Here is a 23,717-nt window from a genome sequence, read left to right on the forward strand (position 1 = left end):
ATGTGACCTGGAGGGAAAAAGTTGCACTCTGGTAGAGGCGGCTAGCTGGAGAAAGGCTCAGCGATCTGGCTGGTGCCTGTCTGAATTAGCTTGGCATGTTAATGCGGTGAGCTCCTCCAACATAGGCTCAAGTCATATATATGTGTAAGTAAACCCTCTATAATAAAGGCACTGTAGTCTCTACTGTGCCTCATTTCCAAAATAAAACACGAACTCCAGGTAAGTGCCTAGAACCACTGGAATCTTGCAGTGCTCTGAAAGAGGAGTGGCATGCAACAATATTCTGTCAAGTTAAGTTGAAAAGCTGCATATTCGCATCCTATTTTGTCTTTTCTGTAACCATTTCCCCCCCCCCTTGTCTTGCAAATCCCTCTTCCCCAAGTTTCATTTATGTATAATGTGCTGTTGAGCTCCCTATAACATCACGCTTACAAATTTTCACAAGCAGAAATGCATTCAATAGCTTCCCACTAACATATCTCTTTTAAAGTTTGCAAACTGATTTCAGCTGCTTCTTGTGTGTTGGTTACAACCTTCTCATCCGTTGCAGCAAATAAAGGACTGGTGTTTTCATTCACTCCCATGATGTTGTTAGGGATTCATCTTGCGATGCTGTTTTCTCAGGAAAAGACATAAGAGCAAGAAAGCCGCTATGACCTTATTTAGGATAAATCCAATCCAGAAAGCAGAACTGGAGAATAGATGTCCTTCACCTGTTAAGAAAGAACGGCAGATCAGCTCCTGTTTGTTATTCACAATTATAGGTTTCTTTTCCAGGAAATATTTTAAACCCCCCTCCCTCCCAGCACCAACACCACTTGGGATGCAAAAACTGAAATAAAACATTATTCATTGGAACCCTACAAAAAGTACTTTGGAGAAAGGAGCCCCTTTTTTATGGGATTGTGGGGCTGAGAATCCGCTCTCAAAAGAGTAATGATTAATTGCATGGTTATTCAAAATCCAGTGAAAACTAGTTTAATTCACAAAAGAGAACTTGATCCAGCAATAGCAGTCCAAAAGTCATTTCTAGTACCCTCTGCCACCCCCTTGCCTCCTAGATCAGTGGTGGTGAACCTATGGCACATGTGGCAGAGAGGGCACTCGGAGCCCTCTCTGTGGGTAGGCACACTGTCGCCCAAGCAGGGCTGTAGCTTCCATGGTGGGTGTGGGGAGGAGAGGAGGGCTCACGTGCAAGCAGGAGTAGAGGCAGGGATCTCTCAGAAGTTGAGTGGAGGCTTCGTGCTGAGAGATCCCCGCCTCCATTCCTGCTTGCACGCAAGTAGCGGGAGCGGGTAGCTCAGCTGAAGAGCGCCTGCCTGCCTTCAGGTGGTGCAGGGGCTCTCAGATGCAGCTTCCAGGCTGCCTCCCCCTTCCCTAACTCCAGCAACTATTCAGCCTGGCTGCCTTCATGGTGTTGCAGGGGCTCTGATACGGAGGTGGGGGCTCCTTTAAACTTCTCCCTTGAGGGGAGTGCAGCCACGAACCCCTCAAAGTGTGATGGAGCCTGCACCTCCCAAGCTGAGCAGCCCCGATCCAGCTCCTGTTCCCGTGCAAGCAGCAAGGCTGCCAAGCGGAGCAGCACGATTCCACTCCTACTTGCCGGCCCAGCCTGCCCTCACTCAGCGCGGGACTGCCAGAGCTAATCTTTATTGCTGAAAAGAGGCACTGATCATAGAATCATAGAATCCTAGAGTTGGAAGAGACCACAAGGGCCATCGAGTCCAACCCCCTGCCAAGCAGGAAACACCATCAGAGCACTCCTGACATATGGTTGTCAAGCCTCTGCTTAAAGACCTCCAAAGAAAGAGACTCCACCACACTCCTTGGCAGCAAATTCCACGGTCAAACAGCTCTTACTGTCAGGAAGTTCTTCCTAATGTTTAGGAGGAATCTTCTTTCTTGTAGTTTGGATCCATTGCTCCGTGTCCGCTTCTCTGGAGCAGCAGAAAAGAACACTGATATTCCACTCCAAATCTATAATTCATTATACAAATTCTTACAAGTACAGTCCACCAATACCAAACCAAAAAACATTGTTTTCTCTTGGTACTGAATGGAAGCTATTTATCTGCCCTTTCCCCCTCCTCTGTTCTTTGCTCAGTCACTCCATTTCCCACTCCTTGAATCTTCCTTTCAAAACAACCATGCCTGTTTTGAGAAAACTTCACAGATTTAGGAGCTGGAGCGCAATCATTTGATCTATTTGCTGTTCCTCCATATTCCAAGCACTTTTCATTTCCACAGGCCTGGTTTCTCTCCCTGACTATTACCATTCTTGATTAATAACAGTAAAATGCTCAAATTTTAGTTTAGGTGACCGCTGCCAATACTGACTTCCCAGTGATAATGAAAACAGCTACATTGTAATGGAATGTCTATCCTTTTTCCATTATCTTCATTATATACTGACTTCTTCCATACTCCAAGCACTTCTCGTTTGCACAGCCCTGGTTTCTCTCCCTGACTATTAACATTCTTCATTATATACTGTGTCTCCCTTAAAGCAGCAAAGCGGACAGGAGCCACCCGCTTTGTTGTTTTAAATAGTTTAGTACAACATTTGAGTCAGATTTTTCCCCCCTTGTTTTCCTGCTCTAAAAACTAGGTGCGTCTTATGGAGCGAAATATACAGTAAATTGCCATGTTGGCACTTTGTGATAAATAAGTGGGCTTTGGGTTGCAGTTTGGGCACCTGGTCTCTAAAAGGTGTGCCATCCCTCCCCTAGATAATTGCACTACCCTCCAGGGGAGGGTCCTGACCTATTGGGGAAGCGTGACAGTCGTTAATTCGCTTTAAATGTGCACACCTAAAGATATGGCCTGTGCTCATATCCTTCCTGCAAAATCATGACAGTCTAGAGGCCCCCAGTCAGGTCCACCCTGGTACGGCCGGCTGGTGGCAGGGAGAGCTGATACATTTATTTGAACCCCAAATCCAAGCAAAGCTAAAGGGGGAAAGATGAGGGAAAGTCTGCAGTGTTGCAGCTATAGGACAATAAGCTAAGAAAAGCAGTATGTGGGCAGACAAGGGCATCTTCTGCGTGGAGGCAAACTGCTGGTTCTAGCAGGCGAAAGAGGCCGCGGCTGTGTTGATATTCAGTTTGGAAAGTTGGCATGAAGTGTTAGGAACTGGCAGGCTTTCTTATCTGATTTCTCCCCTGATGGTCCTCTATGGAAAGATTCTACTTACATGTGTTATTCTTAATTGCCATCTTAGCGCAGGGGTCGCCAGCGTGATCTCTGTGGGAGCCAGTGTGGTCACCAGTAGAATCATAGAATTGCAGAGTTGGAAGGGAGCCTCAAGGTCAATCTAGTCCAGCCCCCTGGAATGCAGGAATCTCAGCGAAAGCATCCCTGACAGATGGCCACCCAACCTCTGCTTAGAAACCTCCAAGGAAGGAGAGTCCACCACCTCCCCAGGGAGACTTTTCCACTTTCAAACAGCTCTTACTGTCGAAAGGTTCTTCCTGATTTCAGTCAGAATCATCCTTCTTGTAACTTGAAGCCATTGGTTTGAGTCCTACTCTTCGGAGCAAGAGAGAACAAGCTTGCTCCATCTTTTCATGTGACAGCCTTTGAGATCTTTGAAGATGGCTATCGCATCTCCTCTCAGTCTCCTCTTTCCCAGGCTAAACATTCCCAGCTCCCTCAACCGTTCCTCATAAGGCTTGTTTTCCAGACCCTTGGTCATCTTGGTTGCCCTCCTCCGCATACCTTTAAATTGTCAACATCTTTAAATTGTGGTGCCCAGAATTGGACACAGTACAGTGGAACCTCAGGTTACGTACTGTCCTCCTTACAAATGCTTTGGGTAACAAGCTCCGCTAATCCAGAAGCAGGTCTCCTGGTAGCGAACTTTGCCCTGGGATGCGAGCAGAAGTCGCGCACTGGCAGCGCGACAGCAGCAGGAGGCCCCATTAGCGAAACCGCACCTCAGGTTAAGAACGGTTTGGGGTTAAGAACAGACCTCCAGAATGAAGTTCATAATCGGATGTACCACTGTATTCCAGGTGTGGTCTGATCAAGGCTGAATAGAGTGGTACTACAACTTTCCTGAAATGCAGATGACAAAACCTTGATGGCAGAAAGTGAGGAGGAATTAAAGAACCTTTTAATGAGGGTGAAAGAGGAGAGCGCAAAATATGGTCTGAAGCTCAACATCAAAAAAACGAAGATCATGGCCACTGGGCCCATCACCTCCTGGCAAATAGAAGGGGAAGAAATGGAGGCAGTGAGAGATTTTACTTTCTTGGGCTCCATGATCACTGCAGATGGTGACAGCAGCCATGAAATTAAAAGACGTCTGCTTCTTGGGAGAAAAGTAATGACAAACCTAGACAGCATCTTAAAAAGCAGAGACATCACCTTGCCAACAAAGGTCCGTATTGTTAAAGCTATGGTTTTCCCAGTAGTGATGTATGGAAGTGAGAGCTGGACCATAAAGAAAGCTGATCGCCTAAGAATTGGTGCTTTTGAATTCTGGTGCTGGAGGAGACTCTTGAGAGTCCCATGGACTGCAAGAAGATCAAACCTATCCATTCTGAAGGAAATCAGCCCTGAGTGCTCCCTGGAAGGACAGATCCTGAAGCTGAGGCTCCAGTACTTTGGCCACCTCATGAGAAGAGAAGACTCCCTGGAAAAGACCCTGATGTTAGGAAAGATGGAGGGCACAAGGAGAAGGGGACGACAGAGGACGGGATGGCTTGACAGTGTTCTTGAAGCTACCAGCATGAGTATGACCAAACTGCGCGAGACAGTGGAAGACAGAAGTGCCTGGTGTGCTCTGGTCCAGGGGGTCACGAAGAGTCAGACATGACTGAACAACAACAACAACAACTTTCCTTGGTCTGGACACTATACTTCTATTGATGCAGCCCAGAACAGCAGCAACTCTCATGGTGCCTGCAAAAGTCCTCAGTAAATATCCACAATGCACGAAAGATGGTTTGCTGAAACCTTTCCATCTCCCTCTCCTTCAGATATAAGACGGGAGAAGGCCTGAAGCGCTGGCCATGTGCTTGCAGAGACTTGGTGTGCTGCTGCAGGTGGTTGCCGTTTGCCAATGGGACTGCATGGAGCTCTCCGTCAACACTCCGCGGAAATTGGAATTGTGCCAAAAAAGTTGCCTATGGAGACGGTTGCCTTGGTGACATGTTACTTTGCTGGAAAGTGTTGGTGTTGGCAACAGAAGACACTTTCCATGAACCCGTGCGTTCATCATGAATCACTTGCATTGGGCAACCTTCAGGGAGTTTCCACAGAGAAGGAGCCACCACACACTTTGCTTTCAGAAGGTCACAAGTTCGGCAGTGGTGACTGGTGCCCTTTTGGATTGGTGGCGTGGAAGGCAGGGGCACCAGGGCCAATGATGGGCAGAGCCAACTCATTCTAGTTTTGTCCTAATTCTCTTCCCTGCTGAGTTCAACGAAGGGGCAATGCTGAGCGTAAGAAGGAGGAAGCTGAGAGACAAGGCCAAACCCTGCATTGGTTGTAAGGAAGAAGGTAGACAGATGGTGGCCGGCTGAGCTCAGATTCAGGGGTGGTCTGAAAGTGCCGCATTCTTCCCAATAGATCAGCCTCCACTGGCTCAGTTCAAACATAAGAGCCAGCTTAAAGCCAAAACCTGGAAAGTCCCCACAAGTCAGATGTCACAGGCCAGTCAGTAATCACCCAGTTCAAAGTTGGAGTTGACTTTTTACCAGCTAAAACAGGACCTCCATAGACCTGGCTGAGTGTCAGAGCAGTGTCTTCCAAGTGGCCTTTCTCCTTTAAAATTAGTTGCTGAGACTGAAAGTCTCTGCTTCCCTACAGTTGTCTAAGTTCTCTCCAGGGCTTTTTCTAATCAATCAGAGACTGCGCCAGCGTGCAGAGAACTACCCTTTTCATGCCTCTTCTGGTTCTGGGGAACAAGTGAGAAGGGGAGCTTGTCACAGCAGAAGGAAGAGATGCTTCTTCAACAGCCGGACTCATCTCTGTCTCTTGGCTTCAATTCCCTTCTGCTTCAGCTTCTGCCTCTGATTCTGGCCTCCTCTCCACCACAGACTCTCCCAGCTCACTAAGCCCTGTTACCTCTTCAGCTTCTGACACTTCCCCTTCTCTGTCTTCTCCATTTGACATTGTCTCACCACCAATCCTTGGACTCTGAGTCTTCTTCCCTTGTTGGTTCCCCAGCTGGTTCTTCCCACCATTCCTCTGTGCCCAACCAGTCCATGACATCAGAAAGACAATACTGGCCTGGATGGACAAAGTAGCTTCATTCCAAAGCAATCTGCAATTTGGGGGAAGGCCCCAAACCACACTGGAAGAGTACATGTGTTGCATTAAGATGGTCCCAGGTTGTATATATGGGCTTTTAAATGGTTTTAATTTTGGTTCCTCTCTTTTGTTTTCGTTGGGTTGGTGTTGGTTAAATGTTAGTTGTGGTTGGTGGTTATTTTAATTTGGTTATAACTGTAAACATTATTATTAGCCCCAAGATGTGGTGAGGACCACTGGCTTAGATGATTTTAAAAGGGGAGAAGGCAAATTGATGGAAGTGGAGATAGCTACATGGGTCCTTCATGTTTAGGGAAGCTTTTAATGTTTGATGTATTATGGTATTTTAATATTTTGTTGAAAGCCGCCCAGAGTGGCTGAGGAAGCCCAGCCAGATGGGTGGGGTATAAATAATAAATGATGATGATGATGATGATGATGATGATGTCAAGAGGAAGCACGCCACAGAATACCAGCAGCTAGGAAGCATCAACGGGAGAGGACTATTGGCCACCTTGCTCTGCCAGTATGTGTCTCAATAGCATCGGTTCTGCACTGTGGGGAAAAGGGAATGGGACTAAATTGGCCTTTGCCAACGTGGTGCCCTCCAGATGTTTTGGACTACAACTCCCATCAGCCCTGGCCAGCACAGTTTGGCTGCCTGTGGCTGGTGGGAATTGCACTCCAGAGCACCTTCTTTGAAGGTGAAGGATGAAGGAGATGAACATTTGATACAATACAGCAGGGCTCTTCTTACTAATGTCCTTATTTCTGGCTAGTGGGAGGTCCAGTAGCAGGACTGGGAAGCCATGGAGATCTTCAGCGCCAATAGGCAATGCTGAGCAAGCCATTGGTTTGAGTCGGTAGAAAGCAGCCTTCACATATATCCATATACTTCTGGGGGAAATGGGGTTCAGGCTTACCTGTGCTGCTTAAGACTTTTAGCACCGCAGATTTGCTAATGGGGGGCTGGGAGACGTGCAGAACCCGGCAAGTGAACACAGAAGAGCTGTTCTGCTTAGTTGCTGTCACTTCCAGGGAACTCCGAAGGGAGAAGGTCCCGTCATGATTCAGGATTTCGAAAACTGGCGCCTCCAGCGGGGTTACCTCCCGGTCCTTCAGCCAGTTAAAAATGATGTATCTGGGATAAAAGCCTTCCACGTAGCAGGTGACTGTCACAGTGTCATTCACCTGGACAGGTGAGGGAGGGTCCATTTTCAGCCACACTTTGGGCGGAACTGAGCAGACAAAACCAATTGTTAAAATGTGGACTTTTTGTGCTCTGAGCTTTTAAGGAAAAAAATCAATATTAACTAATTAATTCATGGGACTTATATCCTACTCTTCAGCCAGAAAGGCTCCCAAAGCAATTCTACGAAAGCATATATATATACCTACGAAAGCATATATATATATATATATATATATATATATATATATATATATATTAGTAACTAGCAATGACTTCAATCTAAAATGTTACAACACAAATGGAAAAAGGGAAGGAAAGAAGAAATCAACCAAAGTTGCGTCACCAGGGTCTCCTTTTGACTGACAGGGTGCTGACGGGGATGGAAACAGACAGCTTATAGTCGTAAAAATAAGCCTTGCTGGTCCCTTGAGAAATAGGCTGGTGACCCCACCTTCCCTGAGGTATCCTCCTGGGGGAGAATTGCAGAATCGGTCTCTTCCAAACTACAATTCTATGATTTTATGTATTCACTGTGGGTTAAACCAGAGAGCCTAGGACTTGCCGATCAGAAGTTCGGCGGTTCGATTCCCAATGACGGGGTGAGCTCCTGTTGCTCGGTCCCTGCTCCTGCCAACCTAGCAGTTCGAAAGCACATCAAAGTGCAAATAGATAAATAGGTACCACTCCGGTGGGAAGGTAAACGGTGTTTCCATGCGCTGCTCTGGTTCGCCAGAAGCAGCTTAGGCATGCTGGCCACATGACCCGGAAGCTGTACGCCGGCTCCCTCGGCCAATAAAGCGAGATGAGCACCGCAACCCCAGAGTCGGTCACAACTGGACCTAACGGTCAGGGGTCCCTTTACCTTTATATGTGTAAATAAAGACCCAACAGTCCCTGCTGATCTTCATTTGAAGGAAATGAAATTCTGGGAAAACACAGGAAGGCAACCCTGGAGAGACTCACTGCTTGGAGATAATGTTCTTCCCCACCCATGTTAATAACAATTTGTCAATCACTTACCAACCACAGAAACCACACTGCCTTTCCCCTTCCGCTTCATTCCAAAGATTTCCTTGGTACAATAATAGGTCCCAGCATCCTGGAGTTCTATGTTGGGGATGAGGATGGAGAAGTCTGTTTGCGAGTCAGGATGGAGCCTTCTCACCCGGGAATCGGTTCCTGTGTCAAGAGCTTGGGACTCCTTGTACCATGTCATGGTAGCGCGGACAATTGCCCGGGTCAGTTGGCAGTGCAGGGTGATGCTCTCTCCAGGGGATGCAGATAGAAATTTCGGTTCCTGCTTGACCTTTACAAGGGTGGCATCTGAAAGAACATCATAGAGTTCTGGTTCCTCTCCAGATTCTGCTTCTACCACCCCTGTTTGATTGAAAACATTTTAATCACTCTGGAGGCAGCCTTTGACCTCCAGTTCAAAACCATGGAAGAACAACCCCCAACCCCACTCTTGAAAAGGCTGAGGAGTAAACCCTACAAAAATCCAGAGTCGAGTCTTTAAGGTGGTTGGCTGTCCGCCTGCTTCCAGCAACTCCTGCAGCCAAGCTGGTGCCAAACGCCTTGCTCTGCTTTCCTTTGGACCACATCAGTGAGTCTTGTCATCTGGGCAGCCTAGGACCTCTATACACACTGCCCAGGCTTGCACCCCGGGGAGGTCACTTGGGTGCTGCTAATGCAGCAGAAATAACTGTGGGGATACATCCGTAGCAATCACCAGAGGACAAATGACCGCTGGGAGGAGCGCAGAGAAGAAACGTCCTGGTGCATCTGCGGCGGCGCAACCGGATGCCTTCATCTGCCCCAGCTGCAACAAAACATGTCTCTCCCCCAATCTGTCTCTATGGGCACAGGAGGTGGTGCAAACTTCCAACAGTTTGGCTTCGCCCTTAAAGGCACACTCCTCCACTGTCTCCCGAGACAGACAGATGCCAATGATATTGCTCCCTAACTGATCACCAGCAACTAATGTATTGAAAGAATTATTTGTTGACGGCCACCAACTTTGCAGGCTTTTAAAGAGGGTTAAACAATTTCTTGCAGGATAAGACTACCAGCGGCTACTAGCCCTGATGTTCTTCCTCTACTCTTGGAGGCAGCATGTGTCTGAATACCAGTTGCTGGAATCTGCAGGAGGGGAGAGGGTCTTGTGTTCGAATCCTGCTTGCAGGCTCTTTCCCCCTAAGCATCTGGCCGGCTGCTGTGAGAACAGGATGCTGGACTAGATGGGTCACTGGTCTGATCCAGCAGGCTGTTTTATAATAATAATATAATAATAATACATTATTTATACCCCGCCCATCTGGCTGAGTTTCCCCAGCCACTCTGGGCGGCTCCCAATCGAGTGTTAAAAACAATACAGCATCAGACATTAAAAACTTCCCTAAACAGGGTCGCCTTCAGTTGTCTTTTAAAAGTAAAATAGTTGTTTATTGCCTTGACGTCTGGTGGGAGGTGGGTGCCACTACCTCTGCCTGGTTCCCTGTAACCTCACTTCTCGCAGCAAGGGAAATGCCAGAAGGCCCTCGGAGCTGGACCTCTGTCTGGGCTGAACGATGGGGGTGGAGACGCTCCTTCAGGTATACAGGACAGAGGTCGTTTAGGGCTTTAAAGGTCAGCACCAACACTTTGAATTGTGCTCGGAAACGTACTGGGAGCCAATGAAGATCTCTCAGGACCAGTGTTATGTGGTCTCGGCAGCCACTCCCAGTCACCAGTCTAACTGCCGCATTCTGGATTAGTTGTAGTTTCCGGGTCACCTTCAAAGGTAGCCCCACACAGAGCGCATTGCAGTAGTCCAAGCGGGAGATAACCAGAGCATGCACCACTCTGGCAAGACAGTCCACAGGCAGGTAGGGTCTCAGCCTGTGTTCTAGATGGAGCTGGTAGACAGCTGCCCTGGACACAGAATTGACCTTGACCTCCATGGACAGCTGTGCATCCAAAATGACTCCCAGGCTGCGCACCTGGTCCTTCAGGGGCACAGTTACCCCATTCAGGACCAGGGAGTCCCCCACACCCATCTGCCCCTTGTCCCCCCAAAACAGTGCTTCTGTCTTGTCAGGATTCAACCTCAATGCACTTATGTGTTAAAGTAGTCAACATGTCCAGTAGCCCTTGAGAAATTGCTCCTTCTAGCATCTACCCCTATGGAGGCCCTAATTTCCACCCTCTGAGTCTCAGGTCCTATTCTTCTGGTGGCAACCCTATCAATAAACTGTTGAACCCAACTCTGGAAGGATCTGAAATGGACCACAATGAAGAGACTTGAAAGGTCCTCTTCATCTGGGTTTCTACTGCACGCAAGCCACAAATCACTTCCCTCCCTAGAGAGCGTGTTTCACCGGGATTCACTAAGCTCAGAAAGCAGGTCCTAGTCAATTTAACGGCATTTACGCGTTTGTTTGTTCCAGACTCACCAGGGGTTTGCAGGAAGAGGTGGAGCTGTAGGAAGAGACGGATCAGCCACAGCGAAGAGTTGAAAGCAGCCATCAAAGTGGCAGGAAAACCCACATTCCCGTCTGTGTTGTGTCTTGGGAACTCTTGTTTCAGTTGCAGGAGAAAGGCTTTTCTTTTCTTTTGGCTGTGACACTTCCTTCTGCAATTAATAGAAGCCAGTTTCACTTCCCCGAATTTGGAAAGCCGATTTTGCTTTCAGGCTCCCCTGAATAGAATGATATCCACACACCCACATACTAGGGGCTGCAACGCCCGCTTGCCTCACTTGCCAACTCCACTATTTGACTGTAAACAACAAAAACGACAAACATGAAGTCATTTACAAAAAAGTCTCAATAATAATCAATTTACCCCCTTGCCCATCCTCATACTTGACCAACCCCTCTCCCTTTGCGCTTCACCCACGTCCGAAGCCCCTCCCCTCTTACCTAAGGCCCCCCTCTCATTCTGTCACACCTATTTTAAAAGGGAGGAGAGGCTTCACCCAGCTAAACTGCTGAGTGAAGGGCCTTCCCCCTCCATTCATCCTCACTGCAGACATCATCATCATCATTTTTTATTTGTACCCCACCCATCTGGCTGGGTTTCCCCAGCCACTCTGGGCGGCTTCCAACAAAAGATTTTAAAATACATTAAAATGTCAGACATTAAAAACTTCCCTAAACAGGGCCGCCATCAGTTGTCTTCTAAACATCAGATAGTTGTTTATCTCTTTGACATCTGATGGGAGGGCGTTCCACAGGGAGGGAACCGCCAGAAGGCCCTCAGAGCTGGACCTCAGCATCCGGGCTGAACGACGGGGGTGGGGGGGAGACGCTCCTTCAGGTATACTGGGCTGAGGCCGTTTAGGACTTTAAAGGTCAGCACCAACACTTTCAATTGTGCTCAGAAACTTACTGGGAGCCAGTGTAGGTCTTTCAGGACCGGTGTTATGTGGTCTCAGCGGCCGCCCCCGGTCACCAGTCTAGTAGCCCAAGTGGGAGATAACTAGAGCATGCACCACTCTGGCAAGACAGTGCATAGGCAGGAATGGCAGATGAAGATGATGGACTACATGGAACTGGCGGAAATGACTGGCAGAATCCGAGACCAGGGAGAAGAGTCGGTGGAGGAAGATTGGAAGAAATTTAAAGACTATTTGCAGAAACATTGTAAAATTAATAACTGTTAGGAGGATGTTGGAATAATACTATATGATTTTAGCAGGAATGATATAAAGGATTTGGGAATAACTGACTGTTAATTGGTGAAAGGAGGAAAAGTAAAGTTATATTATATTAAGATAAATTACAGGACTAAAATTTTAAAAGAGGGAAAGGATTTGCTGAAATGGATAATTGATCTAGAATACAAAAAAGGGAGGTGTGAGGAGGTCAAGGAAATAAGCTAATGAAAGATAAGTAATGAGAAGATTTGCTGTAGTGTACTTTGTTTTTTCGTTTCTGTTTAATGGATTTTATTTCTCTGTTTTTTCATATTGTGATGTGTTGTGTTGTTTTTGTTTAATGTGGTATTTTTACTTTTTCTTTCTGTAACCTTTAAAACTTTAATAACTATTATTTTTTTTTTTTAAAAAAAGACAGTTCATAGATAGATAGGGTCTCATCCTGCATACCAGATGGAGCTGGTCGACAGCTGCCCTGGAATTCCTGGACATGGAATTGACCTGCGCCTCCATAGACAGCTATGAGTCCAGAATGAGTCCCAGGCTGCGCACCTGGTCCTTCAGGGGCACAGTTACCCCATTTAGGACCAGGGAGTCCCCCACAACTGCCCGCCCCCTGTCCCCCCAAAACAGTACTTCTCTCTTGTCAGGATTCAACCACAATCCTGGCAATGCCCCTGGGCACAGGGCATGCGCACCTCCCCAGGCGCCCGATCGGCTTGCTCCACTGCTGCGTTGATTCACAGTTTCTCTCTCCGTTTCCCTTGGTTTCTCATTTTTCTAATCTTAAATTCAGTCCACCAAGTTCCTTCGTCCACTAGCAGATTTATTTCTCTTTTTTTAGGTACAGTGGTACCTCAGGTTACAGACGCTTCAGGTTACAGACTCCACTAACCCAGAAATAGTACCTCAGGTTAAGAACTTTGCTTCAGGACGAGAACAGAAATCGTGTTTCGGCAGCGGGAGGCCCCATTAGCTAAAGTGGTCCTTCAGGTTAAGAACAGTTTCAGGTTAAGAACGGACCTCAGGAACGAGTTAAGTTCTTAACCCAAGGTACCATTGTATTGATGACAATTAATCAGCTGCTTAGGGCACATTTTCCCCAACAGTTACCCCTTTGTAGGCATGTTTTACCTAATAGGCACATTTTTGCTAATTTCCTTAATATAATCCATTTTATTCTGTCATTTTCTACCAACATTATATTTTTATAATTATATTTTCATAACTGGTTTTTTTAAAAAAAAAAACTTGTAAAGTGCTTAGAAGCCATTCTGGAAAGCAAGCAGTATTTAAATTAAGTACTACCTCCACCACTACTACTGCTAATAATGCATTTTGAAGCCTACTGTCCTCTAACATATACATTTTTTAATACCATGTTATTGTACAAATAATTATCCTCCCCTCCCTTTTTTTGGGGGGGGGTAATATTTATGAGATTTTAAAGCTATATATTTTAGTTGTGTTGTTTCCTGATGTTGTATCTTGCTGTTTTGACATTTTCTATATGATTTGCATTTTGCATTTATTTTGCTTACAGATATTTATTTGTCTTATATGCTAATGTATGTTGTTCTGACATATCCTTGTTTTGTCATGTTGCTTAAAATGTGGTTTTTTAAATATTCGTGTTATTAGCAGTCGCATTGAATGTGGAATGTGTGTTTTTGTTGAGATGTGCAAACCACTTTGAGAGTTCTGCTGGAATGTAAAGCAGGGTGCAAGTTGGTTAGATCAATAAATAAACATTATGGCAAAAGCTCCTAAGGACACCCCTGAAATGGCCTCATAACATAGTAGCCAAGGAACCACCAGCTAGGGTTGTCATATTTTTAAAAGTACAAACCAGGACACCCCAAAAATTGTCGAGCTTTCTTTAGAAAGACCCCAAGATCTCCAGATTACATTTTGCGTTGCTGCTTCCTCAAAGCTGAGTTTTAAAATGAGCAATTTGTTGTGCCCGGCTGCTAAAAATAACATGACCAGCGGCCTCTGCTGTGCCCCTTTCCAGAAGGGTATTATCTGATGTGAATCATGCACAGTTGCTTAAGAAGCAGTTATTTAACCAGCAGAACTTCCCCAAGTGGGGTTTATTGTTCAATGGAAGCTGCAACGCAGAAAGCAATTGCCCAGATTTAGAAAGTGGCACAGGCCCACTGAACACTGAGTGTTGTTTTGCTACAGCGTGAGTCTGTTTCACACAGGTTACGTGATGATTTCCTTTGGGGGGTGTTCTCATGCACTATTGCTGTAATATATTGTACTGTTATATCAACAGGTTGCATTGATGGCCTTTTATACCAGCGTTTCCCAAACCATTCCAGGCTGACACCCCTTTGGTTCCATAAGCTCATGCCCAATGCCCTCTACCCTATAGACAACATTATTCAGAAGAGTGGTTTGCACAACCTGGATAGCTCAGTTGGTCAGAGCACGGTGCTGATAACGCCAAGGTTGCAAGTTCGATCCCCGTATGGATCAGCTGCATATTCCTGCATTGCAGGGGGTTGGACTAGATGATCCTCAGGGTCCCTTCCAACTCTATGAGTCTATTATTCTATGACCCACTAAAGAAGATAATGGAGTTTTCTTGGCAGGGATACTGGAAATGGTGAAATTAAAAGACGCCTGCTTCTTGGGAGAACAGCAATAACAAACCTAGAGAGCATCTTCAAAAGCAGAGACATCACCTTGCCAACAAAGATCCGTATAGTTAAAGCTATGGTTTTCCCAGTATTGATGAATGGAAGTGAGAGCTGGACCATAAAGAAGGCTGATCGCTGAAGAATTGATGCTTTTGAATTATGGTGCTGGAGGAGACTCTTGAGAGTCCCATGGACTTCCAAGAAGATCAAACCTATCCATTCTGAAGGAAATCAGCTCTGAGTGCTCACTGGAAGGACAGATCCTGAAGCTGAGGCTCCAATACTTTGGCCACCTGAGGAGAAGAGAAGACTCCCTGGAAAAGACCCTGATGTTGGGAAAGATGGAGGGCACAAGGAGAAGGGGACGACAGAGGACGAGATGGTTGGACAGTGTTCTCGAAGCTACGAACATAAATTTGCCCAAACTGCGGGAGGCAGTGGAAGACAGGAGTGCCTGGCGTGCTCTGGTCCAGGGGGTCACGAAGAGTCGGACATGACTAAATGACTAAACAACAACAAAAGAAGATAACAACACAGTACAATTCAAAACAGCAACTATTTGTTCAGAATCCAATTAAAACTATTTAGTTGCATTAATTCAACAACGTGGATGAACTTGATCCAGGGCTTCCAGCTATTACCAGTAACTGGAGATCTTGTGATTTCCATAAGTACAGTGGAACCTCACTTCCCAAATGTAATCCATTCCAGAAGACTGTTCGACTTCCGAAACGTTCGACAACCAAGGCTCAATGGATTGTTGGCAAAGTCCATTGAGAAAATGGAGAAACCGTTTCGACTTCCAAGACACGTTCGACTTCCAAGACGCGTTCAAAAAAGGAAGCAATACTTCTGGGTTTTTGGCGTTTGAAAACCGAATTGTTCGGCTTCTGAGACACTCAAAAACTGAGGTTCCACTGTACAAACAAGAGTGAGCAAAGGAAATAACTTTGAAAGCAATAAGAGCGGTAAAACTTTACAGTGGTACGTCGGGTTAAGAACTTAATTCATTCCGGAGGTCCGTTCTTAACCTGAAACTGTTCTTAACCTGAGGTACCAATTTAGCTAATGGGGCCTCCCGCTGCTGCTGCCGCCGCCGTGCAATTTCTGTTCTCATCCTGAAGCAAAGTTCTTAACCCGAGGTACTATTTCTGGGTTAACGGAGTCTGTAACCTGAAGTGTCTGTAACCCGAGGTACCACTGTAAATACAAAGCGAGAAAGGTGTTGTGGCGATCACACAGGGTCCCCTGACGTTTCACCGTCTATTGATCCCTGTGCCACTACTCTATTTCTCGCTGCCACCACCCAGGCCCTACCTGGGACAATACTGAGTCCAGTCAGGGTTAAATTGGAACATAAACTTCTGTTTATTTATTGCGGTTTAACAAGTGTGTGGTTTCATAAACGGTATCAGTCCATTACAATCATGGGGTGCCTATCCAGACCTGTAACTTCCGCTACCTGCTCTCATTCATTAAACCACCTCTCAGATATTTACTCATCTTCCTAGCTCCTAACTGTTCCTGACTCAGCTTATTTCGCTCCACTAACTCAACCGTGAAGCTGAGGCTCCAAGACTTTGGCCACCTCATGAGAAAAGAAGACTCGCCTGCTTCTTGGGAGAAAAGCAATGACAAACCTAGACAGCATCTTCAAAAGCAGAGACATCACCTTGCCAACAAAGGTCCACATAGTTCAAGCTATGGTTTTCCCAGTAGTGATGTATGGAAGTGAGAGCTGGACCATCAAGAAGGCTGATCGCCGAAGAATGGATGCTTTTGAATTCTGGTTCTGGAGGAGACTCTTGAGAGTCCCATGGACTGCAAGAAGATCAAACCTCTCCATTCTGAAGGAAATCAGCCCTGAGTGCTCACTGGGACAGGTCCTGAAGCTGAGGCTCCAATACTTTGGCCACCTGAGGAGAAGAGAAGACTCCCTGGAAAAGACCCTGATGGGAAAGATGGAGGGCACAAGGAGAAGGGGACGACGGAGGACGAGATGGTGGGACAGTGTTCTCGAAGCTACCAGCATGAGTTTGACCAAACTGCGGGTGGCAGTGGAAGACAGGGGTGCCTGGCGTGCTCTGGTCCAGGGGGTCACGATGAGTCGGACACGACTAAACGACTAAACAACAACAACAACAACTAAACCTACCCACAGACTCTATCCCAATTCACTCCCACTCCAACCAACCACCCAGCTCCCAACGAACTCCCCCCTTCGCCCCTCCCAGAGCTGGTTTTATAGTCCCTCTGACTCCACCCCCCGGGTTCTGATTGGGTAACCTGTTTAACTATTTCACCTCCAGCACTCTCATATGTTAACGTCACAGGTGTTTCGCTCTAGCCTGGTCAATCATTGATAAGAGATGAATGCATCCAGAAGGGTCCATCTCCAGTGCCCCCCTGCTGCCCCCTGCCTCTTAGGCAATCCCACCCCATCTTCTGGGGCAATACCACCCACTTGAGGACTGACTGTTTTATATGTTCCACAGATCTCACTGACTTTGTCTGTGACTTTAAATGCCTTTCTGGGCTCCTTACAGGGCCACCCAGTTTCCACGGCAGACCCTCCAAGTGTCCCTATTTTCCAGGGACGTCCCTGATTTAGAGAAGTCATCCCGGTTTCTGATCTGATCCTGGAATGTCCCGCTTTTCCTAAGGATGTCCCTATTTTCATTGGAGAAATGTTAGAGGGTATGGGGAGTTATCTGACCCCCCCAGCTGTCTGAAGGCCATGCTGTATAGGGATTTAAATAATAATAATAATAATTAATGTTTTATTATGTTTTTTTATATACAGTCGTACCTTGGTTTCTGAACAGCTTAGTTCTCGAATGTTTTGGCTCCCAAACGCCACAAACCCAGAAGTGACTGTTCCGGTTTGCGAATTGTTTTCGGAAGCCGAATGTCTGACGGGGCTTCCGCGGCTTCTGATTGGCTGCAGGAGCTTTCTGCAGCCAATGAGAAGCCGTGTTTTGGTTTCCGAATGTTTTGGAAGTCGAACAGACTTCCGGAATGGATTCCGTTTGAATTCCAAGGTATGACTGTATGTTGGAAGCTGCCCAGAGTGGCTAGGGCATGGGTAGGCAAACTAAGGCCCGGGGGCCGGATGCAGCCCAATTGCCTTCTCAATCCGGCCCACGGACGGTCCAGGAATCAGCGTGTTTTTACATGAGTAGAATGTGTCCTTTTATTTAAAATGCATCTCTGTGTTATTTGTGGAGCATAGGAATTTGTTCATCCCCCCCCATATAGTCCAGCCCCCCACAAGGTCTGAGGGACAGTGGAGCGGCCCCCTGCTGAAAAAGTTTTCTGACCCCTGGCAACCCAGTAAGATGTGTGGGGTAAAATTATCATTATGGAATGGGACATCCTAGAATCATAGAATCCTAGAGTTGGAAGAGACCACAAGGGCCATTGAGTCCAACCCCCTGCCAAGCAGGAAACACCATCAGAGCACTCCTGACATATGGTTGTCAAGCCTCTGCTTAAAGACCTCCAAAGAAGGAGACTCCACCACACTCCTTGGCAGCAAATTCCACTGTCGAACAGCTCTTACTGTCAGGAAGTTCTTCCTAATGTTTAGGTGGAATCTTCTTTCTTGTAGTTTGGATCCATTGCTCCGTGTCCGCTTCTCTGGAGCAGCAGAAAACAACCTTTCTTCCTCCTCTATGTGACATCCTTTTATATATTTGAACATGGCTATCATATCACCCCTTAACCTCCTCTTCTCCAGGCTAAACATGCCCAGCTCCCTTAGCCGTTCCTCATAAGGCATCGTTTCCAGGCCTTTGACCATTTTGGTTGCCCTCCTCTGGACACGTTCCAGTTTGTCAGTGTCCTTCTTGAACTGTGGTGCCCAGAACTGGACACAGTACTCCAGGTGAGGTCTGACCAATTTTCATTGGAGAGATGTTGGAGGCTATGCCACTGTCAAGTCAATCAAAGAGTCCTGCATTTCCCTGAATGAGTACTCAGGGTGAGAGTCTGTTGGTGGAGAAGGGCTTAAATTTCATTGGTGAGAAGTGGAGAGTGTGTCTGGATTGCCCCAGGCAAGAGATGTTTGGAAATGATGATGGAGGAGGGAGACAGGACTTTTCACCTGATGTGGCAGACAACCACAATGCCTGGAGACGGTCAGGGATCAGAGGAGGAATGACCTCTGGGAGTAGTGCAGAGAGAAGAAATACCAGGGTTCATCTGCAACAGCACCACCAGGCGCCTTTATCTGCCCCAGCTGCAACAAAACATGTCTCTCCCCTATCAGTCTCTACAGCCACAGCAGGCCCTGTAACTTTCCAGTGGTTTGACTTCACACCCAAAGACACACTTCTCCACACTTGTCTCCCGGGGCAGATGGATGCCAACTCTGAACTTAAAAATGGAAAGCGTAATGCTGGTGGTCAACAAAAGAGGTTCAAAGACTTTGCGTGGACAGGCGGAGTCCCCCGAACCCTGGGCGCCCCCCCCCCCGGTGTGGAATAACGACTCAAGACAATGTGCTACTGGATTAAAATTGGCCACAACTTTATTATATTTCAGATATGGGTAGACCTTGGCTCAGGCATGGGGCGTTTATCCCTCCCAATCCCCAGCCAGGGATCTGGGGGACATCTGGGTTATCGAGTGGGGGGGGGGGAGAGAGATGGGCTGGCTCTGGAGAACATATGTTCAAGCAGAGAGAGCCAACCCCTGTTATGCCGTCGCCGCAGGGGAGAGCAATGACGAACTCTAGGCGTATGGCCAAAGTCTCCCCTCAAACAACCCCTTTAACGGGGAACCCTGGTATCGCCGCTGCAAAGAGGAGGGGGGCGTGGATCACCGCTGCACACCTCCCCCCATTCAGGAAAGATAGACTAAAGGATTCTGCCCCAGGCCTGATACCGCCAAAGTTGTGACGTTTGGCTACGGGAAAGGCAAACCTGCCAATACAGGGGAATTCCTTCCCAGCCCTTCAACAGCGACCTTGACGTAGCAGCGTTCGCGTACCTGTGGAGAAAAGGTTAACCTGCAAAAGAAGTCTTAACTGAGGGTGGGGAGGGTGGGAGAAGCTCTGGAGCCAACTGAAGATTCCCAGGTAAGATCCTCCCCCTATTGTGTGGGCAGGTGGTCCCTCCCCCTACCTGGCCTGATCACCTTGGCAACGCCTCCCCAGGCGGGATTGGGCAACTGTCAGAGGTAGACGGAGACCTCCAGGTATACCACCTGGGGGAAGGCGAAGCCAAGCCTGTGCTAATGGTGCCACATAGGGTCTCGGGGGGCTGTGCACGACCACACAAAGGGCGCCCCCCCCATTCAATGTGGGGAGCTGTCACTCACAAGGCAATTTTTTTAAAAAAGTAGTATAAACATCGACAACTGGGAGGCCTGTGAGCGCTCCAGTTGGAGAACAGCCTTTACCAAAGGTGTCGTGGGCTTTGAAGACACTCGAACTCAGGACGCAAGGGAGAAATGAGCTAAGACTTGGCAAATCCACACCGTGACCAGCTCCTGCCCAGAAACCAATGTCCCCACTGTGGAAGGATGTGTGGGTCCAGAATTGGCCTCAACAGTGACTTACGGACTCATTGTTAAAACCGTGTTTATGGAAGACCAAAGAAGAAAGATTAGTTGCTGAGTGTTCAAGTGTTTTATTGAAGTTGATAAAGCAATATGGTTAGTACAAAGTGTGTTTGGGGAAGACAGCAGGGCTCCAGAACTGTATCTTTACATGTGAGGGTGTTTTGCAATATTTATGAGGTATATATTTATAAAACGTTGTACTCCAACGCTTAACTTGATGTATTTATTTTTCTAATATCATTCTCTCTTGTTTATTTTACTTAAGTACTCGGGTGCATTTGTGCAGAGAGATGTATTGCTTAATTATCCAACTTAAAATATGGACTCTTATTATTAGCAGCTGCGGTTGTATTCAGTGTGGTGTCTTTATGTAATAAATGTTGATTTTTCTTGAGATGTAGGCTGCTTAGGAATTTCATGAAATGCATCTGTTCCATTAGCAGTAGGGTTTATGCTTGTGCATCAGATACCCCCCCCCCCAATGTATGCCCCCCACCCTCTCCAAATCTGCCCTAGATGGTGCACAGCAGCAAAAAGGGGGGGGGCGTGTTTCATCCAGCGGGTGCAGAATGCCACGGCAAGACTCCTTACGGAGTCCTCGCTGCGGGATCACATTCACCCGGTGCTATACCAGCTGCACTGGCTCCCGGTGGAGAACAGGGTCAGGTTTAAGGTGCTGGTTTTAACCTTTAAAGCCCTATACGGCCTAGGACCCTCGTACCTATGGGACCGCCTCTCCTGGTATGTCCCACGGCGGACCTTACGGTTTGCAAATAGAAACATCTTGGAGGTCCCAGGCCACAGGGAGGTTAGGCTGGTCTCAACCAGAGCCAGGGCCTTTTCAGCTGTGGCCCCAATCTTGTGGAACGCTCTGTCACAAGAGACCAGGGCCCTGCACGACTTGACATCTTTCTGCAGGGCCTGCAAGACGGAGCTGTTCCACCAGGACTTTGGCCAAGGCACAGCCTGACCCCCTCCTTTGATAATCCTCATAGAACTCTAGCCCAACGGTTGCCATTAATTTGATTCTGAATTGATTTTAGAATGTATTTTAATTAATTGTGTGATTTTATGTATACTATGCTGTTTTTACTTGTTGTTAGTCGCTCTGTGCCTGGCTTTGGCCAGGGAGGGCAGGATATAAATTATTATTATTATTATTATTATTATTATTATTATTATTATTATTCTGTAAGTCATGAATCCTTGCGCTAACACAATTTACATAGCAGTGCATTAGATTCAACCCATAATCCACAAGTTTATTTCACACACACACACAATGTATATACGGCCTCGGTCCAGTATACCTGAAGGAGCGTCTCCACCCCCATCGTTCTGCCCGGACACTGAGGTCCAGCGCTGAGGGCCTTCTGGTGGTTCCCTCACTGCAAGAAGCCAAGTTACAGGGAACCAGGCAGAGGGCCTTCTCGGTAGTGGCACCTGCCCTGTGGAACTCCCTCCCACCAGATGTCAAAGAGAACAACAACTACCAGACTTTTAGAAGACATCAGAAGACAGCCCTGTTTAGGGAAGCTTTTAATGTTTGATGCATTACTGTATTTTAATATTTTGTTGGAAGCCACCCAGGGTGTCTGGGGAAGCCCAGCCAGATGGGTGGGGTATAAATAATAAATTATTATTATTATATTATTATTATTATTTTAAATAATATTTATTCAGAATTTTGAAGATTGCAAAAATAAAAAAGAAAAAAGAAAAATAAAAAAGACAGAAAAAATACAATCATTTAAAAAAGAAAAAGAACAGATTAAACCTTTACATAACTTTCTTCCTTTACTTATTTCCTTGACCTCCTCACACCTCCCATTTTTGTATTCTAGTTCAAATTGTTATTTCAGCAAATCCTTCCAACCTTGTTTTTATCTTAATAATTTAATTTAATATATTGCAATTTTACGTTCTCTCTTTCATCAATTCATTTTTACTTAATCCTTTATATCATTTCTACCAAAACCACATAATTTTCTTTTTCCAACATCTTTCTAACAATCCTTAATTTTACAATATTTTTGAAGATATACTTTAATTTTTTTCCAATCTTCTTCCACCAACTCTTCTCCTTGGTCCCGGATTCCACCAGTCATCTCAGCCAATTCCATATATTCCATTATATAATATTATTATATTATTATTATATTTCATTATATAATATTGTATTATTATTATTATTATGATGATGATGATGATGATGCTCAGGGGCACTGCATGAGTGCCGCAGCCCTGTGCACCCAGCATGCCAAGGGAGAAATGAGCTCCCTTGGCCATGGAGCCTTGCAGGGTTGGGGCTAATGAAGCTCGTTTCTCCACGCTGCATACAGACACTCATATCTGTGACTGACATTGTCACAGCCTCAATATCTTGGCCAAATATGGGTCGTGATTGGAAGGAACAAATTGGAGAAGAGGAGACTGTGAGCCATCTTCAGATATCTGAAGAGCTGTCACATAGCTTCTTTCCATCTGCTCCAGAGCGTGGAAACCAAGCCGATGGATTTAAGTTATAAGAAAGGCGATTCCGACTAAACAATAGGAATATTCTTTCTGATCGTAAGAGCTGATTGACAGTGGAGCGGTCTCCCTCAGGAGGTGATTGGACTCTCCTTCCTTGGAGGTTTCTAAGCAGAGGTTGGGTGGCCAGCTGTCAGGGATGCTTAAGCTGAGATTCCTGCATTGCAGGGAGTTGCGCTACATGACCTTTGGGGTCCCTTCCAACTGTACAATTCTGTGATTTTACTGGCGGGCACATTGGCACCCACAGATATCGCGCTGGCGACCCCTGCGCTAGCATGGCAATTAAGAATAACACACGTAAGTAGAATCTGTGCATAGAGATCACCGGGGGAGAAATCAGATAAGAAAGCCTGCCAGTTCCTGTACCATTTTGTACCGTATCTCCTTATTCAAAAAATGAATAAGGAGTGGGCTATTTTTAAGGAATGCATCAAAATTTATGTGGAAAAAGTAGGATTTCTGACAGATACTGCGTGAATCCAGAAAATGATTAGAGTGAAAGGAGAGTAAAGTTAAGCTAAAGGAAGAGATTAAAGAAATAATGAAATGCGTTTAAGCTAGTTGGAAAAATAAAGTAGCGTAACAAGAACGGCTGGAAGTCAAGTCACTTGGTGGGTGTCCGTGTGGGGTAGGTGTGTAGGTATGTTGATATGTATAGTACAGGTAGGTATTATATAAAGTAATGTAGGTATGTTTTATGCTATGAAAATTAGGTAGTGTGTTGTGTACGTGTATTGTGCAAATGTATATGTATGTGTTTTATATGTTAATAAAATAAAATTAAAATTAAAAGAAAAGAAAAAAGAAAGCCTGCCAGTTCCTAACACTTCATGCCAACTTTTGAAACTGTGAAGAGCAACACAACCGTGGTCTCTTTTGCCCG

General features: G+C 46.3%; 2 protein-coding genes across 3 annotated transcripts in view; both read right to left on the reverse strand.

Moving 5' to 3' along the window:
- Positions 1-23,717, reverse strand: part of LOC309344981 (signal-regulatory protein beta-1-like) — a 134,900-nt gene that overhangs the window by 99,686 nt on the left and 11,497 nt on the right. The window lies entirely within an intron of this gene.
- LOC309345050 (immunoglobulin kappa light chain-like) lies at positions 354-18,559 on the reverse strand. 2 transcript variants are annotated; one of them, XM_081868085.1, is made up of 5 exons: positions 18,297-18,559; positions 10,882-11,060; positions 8,471-8,827; positions 7,182-7,496; positions 354-713 (listed from the first exon to the last, which is right to left on the reverse strand). In XM_081868085.1, the coding sequence occupies exons 2-5, from the start codon at positions 10,952-10,954 to the stop codon at positions 592-594; spliced, it is 867 nt and encodes a 288-aa protein (XP_081724211.1). In that variant the 5' UTR covers positions 10,955-11,060; positions 18,297-18,559; the 3' UTR covers positions 354-591. The 2 variants fall into 2 exon arrangements, with proteins under 2 accessions (XP_081724211.1, XP_081724212.1); XM_081868086.1 differs by lacking the exon at positions 18,297-18,559 and having other exon boundaries at positions 8,471-8,773; positions 10,882-11,174.

The sequence above is a fragment of the Podarcis erhardii genome (genome assembly GCF_964252035.2).
Source record: "Podarcis erhardii genome assembly, chromosome: 6".
Lineage (NCBI taxonomy): Eukaryota > Metazoa > Chordata > Lepidosauria > Squamata > Lacertidae > Podarcis > Podarcis erhardii.